The 13,528-nt window shown below is 44.8% G+C and overlaps 6 protein-coding genes and 1 non-coding gene across 9 annotated transcripts; 4 read left to right on the top strand and 3 right to left on the bottom strand.

The window, feature by feature from the left end:
* The first annotated feature begins 241 nt into the window (after positions 1 to 241).
* CG14983 (uncharacterized protein) lies at positions 242 to 848 on the top strand. The gene has a single exon (NM_139586.3). The coding sequence runs from the start codon at positions 255 to 257 to the stop codon at positions 744 to 746; it is 492 nt and encodes a 163-aa protein (NP_647843.1). The 5' UTR covers positions 242 to 254; the 3' UTR covers positions 747 to 848.
* Positions 849 to 859: 11 nt separating this feature from the next.
* CG10853 (uncharacterized protein) lies at positions 860 to 1,656 on the bottom strand. Its single transcript, NM_139585.3, has 4 exons — positions 1,551 to 1,656; positions 1,260 to 1,493; positions 1,141 to 1,187; positions 860 to 1,060 (listed from the first exon to the last, which is right to left on the bottom strand). Exons 1-4 carry the CDS (start codon positions 1,611 to 1,613, stop codon positions 937 to 939), a joined length of 468 nt encoding a protein of 155 aa, NP_647842.1. The 5' UTR covers positions 1,614 to 1,656; the 3' UTR covers positions 860 to 936.
* A 612-nt stretch (positions 1,657 to 2,268) lies between these two features.
* CG14982 (uncharacterized protein) lies at positions 2,269 to 6,837 on the bottom strand. Of its 2 annotated transcripts, none has more exons than NM_001274456.2 (4): positions 6,253 to 6,837; positions 4,931 to 6,191; positions 3,947 to 4,752; positions 2,269 to 3,889 (listed from the first exon to the last, which is right to left on the bottom strand). In NM_001274456.2, the coding sequence occupies exons 2-4, from the start codon at positions 5,950 to 5,952 to the stop codon at positions 3,396 to 3,398; spliced, it is 2,322 nt and encodes a 773-aa protein (NP_001261385.1). In that variant the 5' UTR covers positions 5,953 to 6,191; positions 6,253 to 6,837; the 3' UTR covers positions 2,269 to 3,395. The 2 variants fall into 2 exon arrangements, with proteins under 2 accessions (NP_001261385.1, NP_647841.1); NM_139584.2 differs by having other exon boundaries at positions 3,100 to 3,889; positions 4,931 to 6,200; positions 6,253 to 6,697.
* Positions 6,838 to 7,081: 244 nt separating this feature from the next.
* CG10863 (uncharacterized protein) lies at positions 7,082 to 8,539 on the top strand. The gene is made up of 6 exons (NM_139583.4): positions 7,082 to 7,189; positions 7,277 to 7,444; positions 7,511 to 7,683; positions 7,777 to 7,921; positions 7,978 to 8,175; positions 8,243 to 8,539. The coding sequence occupies exons 1-6, from the start codon at positions 7,115 to 7,117 to the stop codon at positions 8,432 to 8,434; spliced, it is 951 nt and encodes a 316-aa protein (NP_647840.1). The 5' UTR covers positions 7,082 to 7,114; the 3' UTR covers positions 8,435 to 8,539.
* asRNA:CR43916 (antisense RNA:CR43916) lies at positions 8,246 to 9,028 on the bottom strand. The gene is made up of 2 exons (NR_073912.1): positions 8,837 to 9,028; positions 8,246 to 8,435 (listed from the first exon to the last, which is right to left on the bottom strand).
* Positions 9,029 to 9,421: 393 nt separating this feature from the next.
* On the top strand, positions 9,422 to 10,923 carry CG12766 (uncharacterized protein). Its single transcript, NM_139582.3, has 6 exons — positions 9,422 to 9,540; positions 9,660 to 9,827; positions 9,896 to 10,068; positions 10,188 to 10,332; positions 10,391 to 10,588; positions 10,652 to 10,923. Exons 1-6 carry the CDS (start codon positions 9,463 to 9,465, stop codon positions 10,850 to 10,852), a joined length of 963 nt encoding a protein of 320 aa, NP_647839.1. The 5' UTR covers positions 9,422 to 9,462; the 3' UTR covers positions 10,853 to 10,923.
* Positions 10,924 to 11,554: 631 nt separating this feature from the next.
* CG10866 (uncharacterized protein) lies at positions 11,555 to 13,487 on the top strand. 2 transcript variants are annotated; one of them, NM_001300002.1, is made up of 2 exons: positions 11,555 to 12,094; positions 12,154 to 13,487. In NM_001300002.1, the coding sequence occupies exons 1-2, from the start codon at positions 11,801 to 11,803 to the stop codon at positions 12,532 to 12,534; spliced, it is 675 nt and encodes a 224-aa protein (NP_001286931.1). In that variant the 5' UTR covers positions 11,555 to 11,800; the 3' UTR covers positions 12,535 to 13,487. The 2 variants fall into 2 exon arrangements, with proteins under 2 accessions (NP_001286931.1, NP_647838.1); NM_139581.3 differs by having other exon boundaries at positions 12,154 to 12,950.
* Positions 13,488 to 13,528: the final 41 nt, after the last annotated feature.

Raw genomic sequence — 13,528 nt, 5'->3', positions numbered from 1 at the left:
TGCCGGCGATTATCGCCATTTTTACACCGATGCCAATACTAAGGATTATTGGCTGCCCATTAACAGGAGCAGCAATTCCAATCCGAGTCCCCCAGCCCGGTTCTCAATTCGATTCCGTCCAATCCAATGACACTCGTACACAGCCAAAAATACTTGGAGATCAGTAGACGTTTGATTTTGAATTGTTAAGCTGTCTATATAACATTATCCAATGCTGCCAATTCGAGTCTAGATGTCAAAGTTCATTCAGAAAAATGTTACATCTACCGAAAATTGTCGACTTGTTGAAGGAGCTGCAAGAGCAGGAGAAAGAAATTCAAGAGATCATTCTCGAGGAGAGCTTCGCCAGTCCAGAACAGCGACTAGCCCAACTGGAATCGGTCACATCACGGATGCATCTATACCATTCAAGGCGCGGGAATATTCTAATGAGTTTGCAGCAAGAGCTAGGCAAATATGAGTACTTCACTCTGCTGGTGAGGCACATTGCCCAGACGCACAGCTATTTGAAATCGCTCAACAAGGCACTGGACTTCCTGTACAAAGTCAACATCTGCTCCATCTGCGATTTGAAATGTGAGCCGCATGGCAGGCATTCCATGGTGTCCCTGCGTTGTGGCCACCTCTTTGGGCGCCACTGCATCAACAACGTCCTGCGGGAGAGCTCTCGGTGCCCCACTTGCTCGCGAAGAGCCCGTCATCACGAAGTCCGCAGGATCTACGGCTTAAAGTTTTATCCTCTTTAAGCTGCGTTGAATTAATTGAATTACATTTTGTTCTTATGAAACAAGAATCTTACGCATCCTTAGCGACAATAAAATTTTCAGAATTGAAAGTATTTTCAAATTAAAATTAAAGTACATTTTATTTTTGCCAGTGCTGTGGCAACTTTATTGGGTTTAATGTGAGCACATTTTCGCCACCGAACGGGGTCCTCTATTTGCCACCCAGGAGTCCACCCAAGATGCCACCGCCGCCGCTGCTGCTGCCGCCTCCGGTGATGCCGGGTATGGAAATGAGATTGCCCAGCAATGGGTTGCCATTTAAAGTGAGCAGGCAGCTGTCAAAGCAATTGCACGAAAAGGAGCAGATATATGAGCGAGAATATCCTGCAGAACTCAACCGGAAGTTGCCACTTACCGCAGATCCAGCCGGATGACGTACTGACAGGCCCATTCCCGCAGGCACTGCAACATGGAGCCGAGAGATCGGGAGTTTGGTTTAAAGCTGTCCGAGGGATTTATTTAATCCGCACTTACCCGTAAAGCTTCGGGAGAAGGACGCGGGCAAGTGCCGCCGATTGCTCCGCCGCCACCTTCTCCACTTCCGCTTCCTCCGCCGGCGCCACCACCTCCACCACCACCACCGCCACTACCACCTCCTCCGCCACCTCCTTCTTTGGGATAAACAGGAACAGGAACTGGCACAGGAACTGGCACCGGAACAGGCACTGGCACCTTCTTTATCGGAGTGGGCTGCTGCTCCCAGGGATTCTAAAGTATGCCAAACTAAAGAATCACCAAAACTAGATCTTCAACGCCCCAGCTTACATTGTGACCCAAGGCCAGGGATATTAGTCCTAGCACAGCTAGGGATATAACTAATTTCCTCATCTCAGCTCCAGTCACTTGAAAGTCATGCACTGATAATGACTTACTGCCTCAAATCGCTTTATATATACTTCCAGATCCCACAGGTGTTTCTATATGTGGGTCATGCAACGGTATCAATGGGATAATCCACTTTCATTTACGATGTGAAATAACAGTGTATTACAACAATAAATCTGCGGTGCACTTCTTAAAAAAGAAGCATAAGATTCAGCTACTAAAAAAAAATAATAAAAGACTATGGACAATATAGACAAAAACAATACAAATATATCCAAAATGACTAATTTTGATTTTTTAAATAATAACATATAATAAAAATACTTAATTATTTATACCTGCTTAATAATTACTTAATACCTAATTAATTATTTAAAATTATTTTGCGTTTCAAAGAGTTAAACAGTTGCATTCAAAAGATTGGCAACGCCGAATCGGTTAAGAAACCCATCGCTTATTCACGATCTGGCAGCTCTAATACCCGTTTCGCTTACCGCCAAATTCAAAATCCCGCATCATAGTGAACAAATGAGAGTGTAAAACCACATAAATTTTACATAGCTACTAACTTATGAAAACAATAATAAAACAATTTTTTCTCCATTGATTTTCTATATATATTTCAATTAATTTGATAATCATAAATATTTTATTTATTCGCCATGCAAACCATGTACAATTACATAAATAGGTAGGTTCATTTCAATTTCAATTTGTGGTTTTTAGTGGTTTCGTGTACTGTCTGTGTTTCTGGTTTGGCAACTAGTCGTATATATGTAAGTATATATATAAGTTACGAGAACTAATTGTACAATAATTCATCTAATAATACCGCTGTGTATAAGAGTTAATATGAACGATCGCTTGCTAGTTGATTAGTATACGTAAGACAATATCATTACCGTTGGCAATACAAATATCAATGGTGTAATTGATCTGCACGAGAACGGGCGCAGCTTAAAAGAGGAGAAACTCACATCCAAAATCGAGACTCCTGCTCGTAATTCCTAGTTCCATTGTACAGGTAGGTGAGGCTAATCATGCTAATCATGTTCGAAACATTCAACTGACTTAACTTGACTTTTTGAGCAGTGTTCTAGTGGACAGGTGGGTGATTGTTTTGGTGTAACAAAGCATAGGGGCCAAAAGTAATCTGTTTGCAAACTTGTTTTTTCGTAAACTCAATATATAATTTAAAAAGTAACCAAAATTGTGAATATTTGTTAGGAAAGTTGTAGTGATGAGAAGGCCTATTTATTTAAAGCCCTTTTATGTATTTTGCTGTTTGAAATGTATTTACACATTTCTCTTTGCTTTTGCAAGTTTAACAAATGAATTGAAATAGTTTCTGCATATATTATTAGTATGGCAATATTTTGAGTACACTGTATTAAATCCTTTGATTCTTGCGGCTCTTAATATTGTAAAGAAAACAAGTGCCATTAACAAAATGTTATATTGGTTGAAATAAAATCGAACTATTAGTTTTATAAAGTCAATTGCATATGTACTGCATTTCTTTTTTGGGGGATATGCAATCAGTTTGTTAGTCAAATGAAATTATATTCTATATGTTGAAAAGCTAAAATTCGATAGATTACTTTTCGTCCATATGGCCATCTTGTAAGCCCATCGATTCACCCACCCATCAGTGATTTGTATTATTTTTTTGCATAATTCGCAGTCGTGTGCTAAACGGGGTGGTCGTGTGGAATCTATAAATCAGTGGAGCACTTAGCGTCCGAATCCAAATCCGAATCCGCAGCTGCACTGCCCCGGCGATTCTCAGGTGCACTGCATCTTCTTGCAGTTGCACAGCCACTTGATGATCCTGGCATTCCGCTCGACAATCGACGGCGGTTCCGAGGGTCTATACGCCTGAGTGGCCTGCGGCTGGGTTTCCGTGCTGTCCGGCAATCGCATCGAGTCCACGGTGCTTACGTCCGAGAAGAAAACAGTGCTGGAATCATCGGAGGCGTCATCCGTCTCCGAGTGGTGCCTCCTCGGTTGGCTGTAGATCTCGTGGAAGGCCTCGTCGTTCAGTCCCAGGCGATCGAAGAATTTCTCCAGCTCCGAAATGCTGGCATTCAGAGCCTCCCTTTCCATATCCAAGCTATTGTGGTACACCTCCGAGGAGAAACCTTTGGGGAAAAAGACATTCTCGTGATCCACGCTGCCCCGATGCTGCTTGTAGGCGGCCAGGACACCGCTGGCCGTACCCATTCCTCCTGAACCTGGCGCTACGAGACCACCTCCTGATCCTGGTGGTCCTCCCATTTCTACAGGAAGATTATAAACAAATGATCATTTGCGCCAATGGGATTCTCAATTCTTACCTCCTTGAACTGGCAATCGATTTCTGTTCTTGAAGCGGATGCATCGCTGCCTCTTGAACTGAATGGGCGGTGGACTGATGTCGTCCACGGATGGCGCCGATCCGGGACTCTGGACCAGTGAGCTCTGCGAGTGATTGATGCTCGTGTAGCCCTGCGAACTGGTGTGCAGCTGCTGGCTGGAGGAGCTCGAGTATCGTGGCGTCTGAGTCTTAAGCCTGGGCGATGGCGGCGTCGGGGTGTAGTCATCCTGAAAGGCTTCTGGAACCTCCGGAGTGGGCGTGAAGTTCAGCAGATAATCGGAGCCCATTGTGGTGTCCTGTTTGCAGCGGCAATCCAAGCACTCCGTATTCCGGCCACCACCCATGCCGGAATAGTCACCGGCGGGCGTCACATAGCCACAGTAGGAATTGGCACTGTGCTGTGTGGACGAGCCACTGTCCCTGCGAGTGGCGGCCACCAAGGTGCAGCAGTTCTTAATCGTACCGCTCGCCGGAGCCGCACTGCCGGCCACTTCCCGTTGACGCTCTCGCTTGTAGCAGGGCTCGCTGCGATGCGTATAGTGACCGGAACTGCCGCCGGAGTCACGGTTTATCGAGGACTCGCCGGCGGACTTGATCGATCGATTGCCACGGCTGCAGCAGCTCAGGATCTCGCTGTGCGGCGAGTGTCGGCTTATCTGGGTGTGCAGATCCGGCAACGACTTGTGGCTATTGATGTTGAAGTCGCCGGAGGGATAGGGCGCACTGCGATCCTCGCCCGTGTTGGGTACCTCATGGGAGTGCGAGTACGAACGCTGGTAGTTGTATCTGTTGGATGGTAAAAAAAGGTGACAATTAATGCAATTCAACTGCAGATGCATTTGTTGCTTGTGCTTTTTTAGTCATAAGGACAACATGAACTTTGTTGCATACTTTCAGGCAAGAAAGATTTGCAAGTCATGTACCGACTGGTTTCAACATAACTTTTGAAATCATATAACCTTACCTATATCGATCGTTATGAGCCTGTCCCGACTTTGCAGCATACTCGGCGGGCGGGCTAATGGGTCGATAGTTCTCGGTGAGGACGAGGGGTTCTTCGCCATCCCGCCCGAAGCCGTGGGACGTGGGCATGTAGAGGGGCGGTGGGATCCTCAGGGCGCCCGCCTGACCGCCCATCTCCTCCTCGCCGTAGTCCGTGGGCAGTAGCTCCGCACTGCCGTCGCTCATCTCGTGGCGCCTCAAGGTGCCACCGTTGCGCTCCTTGGCCGTCTCCGAGCCCAGCAGCATGCGCAGCTTGTGCTGCAGTAGGTTGTTGTTCACGGCAGAGCCTCCGTTTCGTCCTTGACCTTGGCCTTGGGCGTGGCGGGAGTGCGGGTGATGCTGGTGTGGGTGGGGATGATGGTTGTGCAGGTACTGCTGTTGCTGTTGCTGCTGCTGCTGCTGTTGTTGTTGCTGCTGCACCTGCTGTTGCACCTGCTGCTGCCGACTGAGATTGAGGCTCATGTACCGCCTATCCTCCAGTTCATAATGGTGGCCATGCGATTCCTCCGGCCGACGACCTCTTTTCCCACTAGCTCCGTTGTTACCGCCTCCATTGCGATAGCTCGCCTGCTGCAGTCGCTCGAAAACCGCCTCGGATTTAATGTAGAACGGCTTGGACTCCGCCAGCAGCTCCACGGCGGATTTCCTCTTGCTGTAATGCCTGCTGCCCGTGTGATAGAAGGCGTTGTGGTGACCCCAATAATTCCGGCTGGCCGCTGCCGTTTCCGGCAACGCGGAAGCGGATAGTGGTCGCTGTCCGCCGGAGGAGGACATTCCGTACCCGTAGCTCGCATCCGCGATTGCACCTCCACCGCCGAATATCTGCTGACTGGTGGCATACAGTGTCTGACTGGCCGTCCTTGAGTACTTGGGCATGGTCGGGTAGGCGGAGGAGGGCGTAGACCCGTGGTGACCACCTGGAGAGCTGCTGCCATTGCAGGATCGCTGTCGCGGACTGCTGCATCCATGTACCACAGCCGCCATTATTGATATGGCCTATAGGTTCTAGATTCTTTGGTTTCTCCGAGATTCGGTTCCTTCTTGTATTCTTATCTACTCTTTTGGTTTCCGTATAATCCTTGGATTCCCTTGTGCAGGTGTTGCTGCAGGTGTCACCTGCTGTTCCTCCCACTTTTTTCCGCCCCTCAGCTTTTCTGCTGGCCCCGATTGCAGGGGATGTGAGCTGGGGTCCGGGTTTTGTGGCATGCGCAGTGGTCGGCGTGCTGCGTATACTGAAATTACAATACAATAATTTTCAGCTAACCAAGGCTCGACGGCAGTCACCTTCTACACCTCCATGGCAATCCGCAAAAACTAGACCAGACCAAGGCGAAACGAATGAGCCAGCGACGACACGCACTTGGTCACAGGAGCAAATGGTAGTGGTTGCTCTTTCGTGACTTGGTCTAGTCACTACCCAAGAGAAGTATTTATAGATTGCAGCGCACTTTCACTTCGATCCTTCAGGGCACTGGGAGTTATAACGAACTAGGGGTTTTCCAGTATATGCACTTTAAACTTATTTATCAAACATTTTAGCACTTTTTAGGAGCCAGTCACTCGCTGGAGTGATTTTCTTCTCGGCTTGGAGCACACATCCACAAATTCCTCGGGTGGGAACTCACCAGGCGCTTCGAAAATTCCTTCACTTGTGCGACGGTGGCAAGGTCTGGTACATTGTGCCTCTTTGAATAACAGATGTTGTGCCGCTTCCAAAGTGTTCCGTCCTCCCAGAAAGCTCCAGCTCCACTCATGCGCCCCACACAGAATACCCCAGGCAAAGCTTTTACTGGTCTCGAAGGTGTGGTGCTCAGTCGGAATTTCATTTTATCCTGGAGTCATGTAAGTTACTACAAAAATTTCGGTGCTATCGGTACTTTAGTAAATATGAATTTAAAGTTAATTTGGAGAAGATATTATATGATAATCAACCAGCTTATATAAGTTATATAAATATATAATATATATAAGACACAAATTTAAAAAACCGTTTCACAAGTCATACCATAGATGGACCTTATCTTCCCGCCAATTTTGGCCAGCTTTTCGAGCTTATCAAAGCTTTTTTCAGAACTTTGTGAGAGGGCACACCATCGAGATTCGGATTCAGTTCGGTCAGTCAGCGAACAACTGTGGAACGGTCAAGATGTCCAGCAAAATTCCCTACGTAAAGCACAACAACGGCACCCAAATCCAGTCCATCGGACTGGGCACCTATACGGTAAGATAACGCCGTGAAGATCACGTCTTCGATGGTTATCAGTTGGAAACGGACCATATCTCATTATAAAACGATTCGCACTTTCAGTCGTTGGGAGGCGATTGCGAGCGGGCCACGCTGCATGCGATTGATGTGGGCTACCGGCACATAGACACCGCCTATTTCTACGAGAACGAGAATGAGGTGGGTGCAGCTGTCCAGCGAAAGATTGCCGAGGGCGTTATCAAGCGGGAGGACATCCACATCACCACCAAGGTGAGTTCTGTGATTAGTCAATTATGAAATGCCCAACATCCTGAAATGGAAATCTATACTCCCCAGTTATGGTGCCACTTCCATGAGCCGAAGAGGGTGGAATATGCGTGCCGCAAGACTCTGCAGAACTTTGGTCTGCAGTACGTGGATCTCTACCTGATGCACTGGCCCTACTCCTACGTCTACCGCGGCGACAACGAGATGATGCCCACCGATGCCAAGGGGGAGGTGGAACTCAAGTGAGTTTTTAATTTAGTCAATTACTTTTCTAATGCGGGTGTGCTTCGTTTGTATTTGCTTGACTCTTAATGACCAAATTTGTGCTATTACAGCGATATCGATTACCTAGACACCTGGCGCGAAATGGAGAAGCTCGTGGAACTGGGCCTGACCAAGAGCATCGGCGTATCCAATTTCAACTCGGAACAGTTGACTCGCTTGCTGGCCAACTGCAAGATCAAGCCAATCCACAATCAGGTGCGTCAATTGTGGTTATGCCTTGGGTTTCATATTCCTAATAGACCATTTTCCAGATCGAATGTCATCCCGCGTTGAACCAGAAGAAATTGATTGCTCTGTGCAAGAAGAATGACATTGTAGTGACCGCCTACTGTCCCCTGGGCAGACCCAATCCAGCAGAAAAGACGCCCAACTACATCTATGATGCCAAGGTGCAGGCAATTGGAGACAAGTACAAGAAGTCCACCGCCCAAGTGGTGCTCCGATATCTGGTAGGGATTACGAACTAGGTTTAATGAGAACAAAAACTCTTTATTAACATAATGTTTATCGAAATAGATTGAGATTGGAACCATCCCATTGCCAAAGTCCTCAAATCCCAAGCGCATCGAGGAGAACTTCCAGATCTTCGACTTCCAGCTGGATGCTGAGGATCATGCCATTCTGGATTCCTACAACACCGGAGAACGTCTGATTCCCATGACCCACGCCATCAAAAGCAAGAACTATCCATTTAACATCGAGTTTTGAGCTGGAAAGCAGGAGCAATGTTTGATATTAATTAAAGTGGTTGTTAAATCTGATATTTTGTGTACATATACATATGTTTTTTAAAAATAAACACCAATAATAATTATTTTTGAGATCTTTTTTCATGTTGAAATATTTATGTTTATTTTGGAGATTTTTATATAACAAGCACACTTATTTTTTTTTTTTTACATAATATCGCATTAGTTTTACTTTTAAGCATTTTGATAGTACGTAATTCTTCTATTTTAGTCTTATCACTTGAACTGTTTCTTATTTGCAGTCAAGGGTGTGGCAAATATTTTAAAGGGGCATAAAATATAATAAACATTTGAAGTCATCTATGAAAACAATACGAATTCATTTTGTGATTATATACATATAATCTTAATTAAACAATACCCTTTTTTGGACACCACTGCTGAACATTTAATGATTTGAGAGAGAGCTTTTGCTCGATCATTTAGTTTTTAGTGTGGGCTTGGCATGGAAAATTCCACTTAATCAAAATCATTTGGTCTAGTACAATTTCGCCAACACTTGTCTGAATTCAATTATTCACAACTGCAAGGCAGATTGCAAAAATGAAAAGCTATAAAAGGGAAGAGAATATAAACAAACCCACATGTAATAGGTAAATAAACAAAACTAGCGATAAAGTTAACCGAATCAGCTTTGCGCGCCACTCAACTATCAAGCTATCGATAAGTGTTTTTCAAAAGTGTTCCCACATATTTTTAAATGGGATTTTACACATGATTTGGTTTGGATCATTTATAAAAAATATGTGTTTAATTTATCCTTATTAAAACATTAAAATAATGCATTTAATATATTGGTTAGCACACTTAGAACCTACGCTCCTTGCGTCTCTATAAACTATTTCCAAGTTTCTCTGCCAGCTTGGCCGTGTTTTATCTGCAAATGCAAAAGGTCTTTTGAAGGTTCTATGGGCCCATTCGAAAACCTTATAACAGAGGTGAAGCGAGCAACCCAAGCATTCAGTGTTCAACTTTGTAACCGCGAAGATGACCGGGAAAGTGGAGTACTACTTCAAGCACAACGACGGAACCCATATCCAGGGAATCGGACTGGGCACCTTCGCGGTATGACATTGACTGGTTGATCATAGCATATCCGATACGGATCAGGAATGTCGCCTATCAGTAGCCGGGTTAACGTCATTTGAAGAACCGCTAACGTTATTGATGACTTGTGATTTCAGTCGACGGAAGGCGATTGCGAACGGGCAGTTCTCCACGCGATTGATGTGGGCTACCGGCACATAGACACCGCCTACTTCTACGGAAATGAGGCCGAAGTGGGTGCGGCGGTTCGGAAGAAGATTGCCGAAGGCGTCATCAAGCGGGAGGACATATTCATCACCACCAAGGTCAGTTGGCAAGTTCTTATAGCAGGCATATCATAAACTAATCCTTAAGTGGCCACATATTTCCGCAGCTCTGGTGCAATTTCCATGAACCGGAAAGGGTGGAGTATGCCTGCCGAAAGACCTTGAAGAATATTGGCCTGGATTATGTTGACCTCTATCTGATTCACTGGCCTTTCTCCTATAAATATCGCGGTGATAACGAACTGATTCCCAAAGATGCCAATGGAGAGGTGGAACTTGTGTGAGTAAAATGAATAATATATGAAATATTTCGAATCGATTGGCACTTACAAGTGATTGTGAAATGCGCCTTCTATTATCAGTAATCTTACTATGCCGTTTACTTGCTTCAAACTACAGAGACATTGATTACCTGGACACTTGGGGCGCCATGGAGAAGTTGGTTGACCTGGGCCTGACCAAGAGCATCGGAGTGTCCAATTTCAACGAGGAGCAACTGACGCGCCTGTTGGCCAACTGCAAGATCAAGCCAATCCACAATCAAGTAACTTAGTCACAGGATGTTCCCTCCAGTTTCTCAACTCATATTGTTCTTTCTGCAGATTGAGGTACACCCCGCGTTGGATCAGAAGAAACTGATTGCCCTGTGCAAGAAGAATGGAATCCTGGTGACCGCCTTCAGTCCACTGGGCAGGCACAATGCCGAGTTGAGGACGCCCACCTTTATGTACGATGGCAAGGTTCAGGCCATCGCAGACAAGTACAATAAGTCCATTGCCCAAGTGGTGATCCGATATGTGGTAAGGATTTTCGATTTAGGCCTTATGTTGAACCGGATTTCTCATGATGAATTCTAATTTCAGATTGAGCTGGGAACCATCCCGCTGCCCAAGTCCTCCAATCCCAAGCGCATTGAGGAGAACTTCAATGTCTTCGATTTCAAGCTGGATGCTGAAGATCATGCCATCTTGGACTCGTATCACAATGGAGAACGTGTTGCCCATGCCCGACAAGCCATCAAGAGTAAATACTATCCCTTCAACGTGTATAGTGCTTGTTTTTGATACAACAAATATATTTAAGTTATTATGATTAATAAATAAATAGTAACCCTTGTAAGGGAATGCCCAAAAGCAAGAAGATTTCTAACGTCATTTACAATCGGTAAGTATTTTTCGTAAGTGTTTTGTATATGTCTTTTTTGGCCTTATCATCACAAGTACTTCCCATTGATATTCACATGGATTGGTTAATAAATCAAACAGCGCGGCACTTTTTTGTTCCAGTCATTCAGTTTTTTCTTAGAGAATGTATATATTTCTTAATGCAAAAATTTAAAAACTGATATACTTTTACAACAAAAGTGAAAACTTTTATTTTTGATTGTATTTAAATCGAAGTTGTACCCGTATCATAATGCACAATAGAACAGATAATAGAAAATAGGGTAGCGGATCCATTATGAAAGTCAAGTTCTCGATAAGAAAAATATAAGAAGTCGATTGTTTTACCCAGCTAGCTGTGAAAATAGGAAATAATATGTTTGTATTAAAATCTACCAATGTAAATAACATTAAAAGCTTTTTCTCTGCTGCATTTAAAATAAAATTGAAATGATCAATGTCATGAATAGAAAAATGTTACAGCGAATATTTTAAATTTCAATCTCGCGGTATTTTGTAACGCATTACAGTATATTTGCTGGCTGTAAGAAATATCGATAGAGCGGTTGCCGAACAATATCGATAAGTATTTATTTACTCTTCCAAATATTGTGTGATATTTTTATGTGCGCACATCCATAACAAATATCCTTGCAAATCGCCGGGAACACGACGAATTGCAGGTAAACAAGATGCCAGCAGTACGTGGACATTACAGCAGCGAAGATTACGTGGAGCAGCAACAGCAGGAGGAGTAAGTGCACACAGCGGAAGCAAGTAAATCCGTCCAATTGCCGAAAACCAGAGCGTAGCCAGCCGGAAAAGTAGAGCAGACTCTCCCAGAAATCGATGCCCCACTGCCACACAATGGTCTATATGCGAATTGTGCTAACAACCTTGGTGACCATTACGTGTCTGCTGGGGGACAACTTTGTGGAGCTGACCCAGCATCCATTGCTGAAGGCCCTGGCCGACAATGCCACCCATGCGGCCATTGGAGCACTCACGGGAATCACGTTCGCCACACAATTCTACGAGCGCACCTCGCAGTTGTTCGGCTGGATATTGATTTTCACCTGCTTCGTTGTGTCATCGTTCATTGACTTGGACCACTTTGTGGAGGCTCGTTCCCTTTATTTGGAGGTGAGTTGCAGTAACCAGACGAAAAACGAACTAACCAAGTTCCCACAACTCGCACGCAGGATGCCACCAATCTGTCGAAGAGGCCCTTCCTCCACTGCTCCAGCATTATAGTGGTTATGCTGCTGTTCTACATGTGCACCGCCTGTTTGAACTATTTCCGGACCAGCCTAATGCTGGGATCCCTACTCTGTGCCTTCATCACACACCACACCAGGGACGCCGTGCGGCGGGGCTACTGGCTGTGCCCGCTAGGTCACACGGACAGGATGCCCCAGCTAGCCTACATATTGACCACCATCCTGACGCCCCATCTGCTGGGCTGCCTGCACAACGTGTGCCGCAGCGCAACCGTGCTTAACTTCCTGGGGCAGTACGTCAAGCTAAGCGAGGGCCAATACCGCAGCGGCTCCACTGCCAACTATCGCTACATGCAGGTCTAGGCTATATGTAGGAACACTTTGTGATAATATTGCAAAACATCATCAAATGGTAAATGCAAATTGCTTTTCAAGCTTCAAGCGCTTTAAGATTAGAGATCGCCTAGAAACCCAAATACTTCCTCGCAACAGGACACAATTTTACACGGATCTACTACTAGAAGTACCTTTTTGAGGGAACTATGCTTCCCGTCCAATTGATTTTTCTTTGTTAAGTAGCGTGTAGGTTTTTACTAGCATCTAACTAGAATACAGATAATATCCGGATATGTGATATGTAGTCCTTAGACAAACTAGAGTAACGAGCATAGCGCACAACGATATCTAATCGATTTTCAACTTCAACTCTGACTCTTGTAACTAGTAGGCCATACGAATTTTAAGCTAATCGAATAATAAAATCAATCTAATTGCCTTACAACATCAGCCTTGCAATCACAATTAATCCCATTGGCTTACTTGGCCCACCTTTATTTTATTCGCTGTTTATTTGTGGGCCAAATTAGTTGCCGTTTACAAATTGGCCCTAATGGCTGGCATGGCTGCGAAGGAATCCCGTCATAAATCGACTTTTCTGCTTATTTTACCGATTCGTTTGGGCTATTTTTAAACGAATTTAATTTTAAATGTTCGCCATTATAAATAAATCACAATTTCGATCGAAAAAGTTCGCAAGGAACCAATAAAAAACATTGGTTTTTCGAAATTTTCCTACGCTTTTCGGCGGAAAATCGCTGTGTTTGCGGGTCAATAATTGGGTAATTAAAGTTACACGTGCGATCAGACAGTGAAAATATTCTAGGGTATTGTCGGTACCAGAATTTCCCACGCATGCCCATTAACAGCGGCACGAACAACAATAACAATAACAGCGGCTGAATCCGTTGGCAACACCCACGACCCAACATTTGTTTGACATACACTGAAAGAAAAAACTGATTTATTGCGAAATAATGATCTAAGGCGTACATGAATTATATATTGGAACTAATATTTT

The sequence above is a fragment of the Drosophila melanogaster genome, chromosome 3L (assembly GCF_000001215.4).
Source record: "Drosophila melanogaster chromosome 3L".
Taxonomy (NCBI): domain Eukaryota; kingdom Metazoa; phylum Arthropoda; class Insecta; order Diptera; family Drosophilidae; genus Drosophila; species Drosophila melanogaster.
This window is presented reverse-complemented; position numbering and strand designations above follow the sequence as displayed.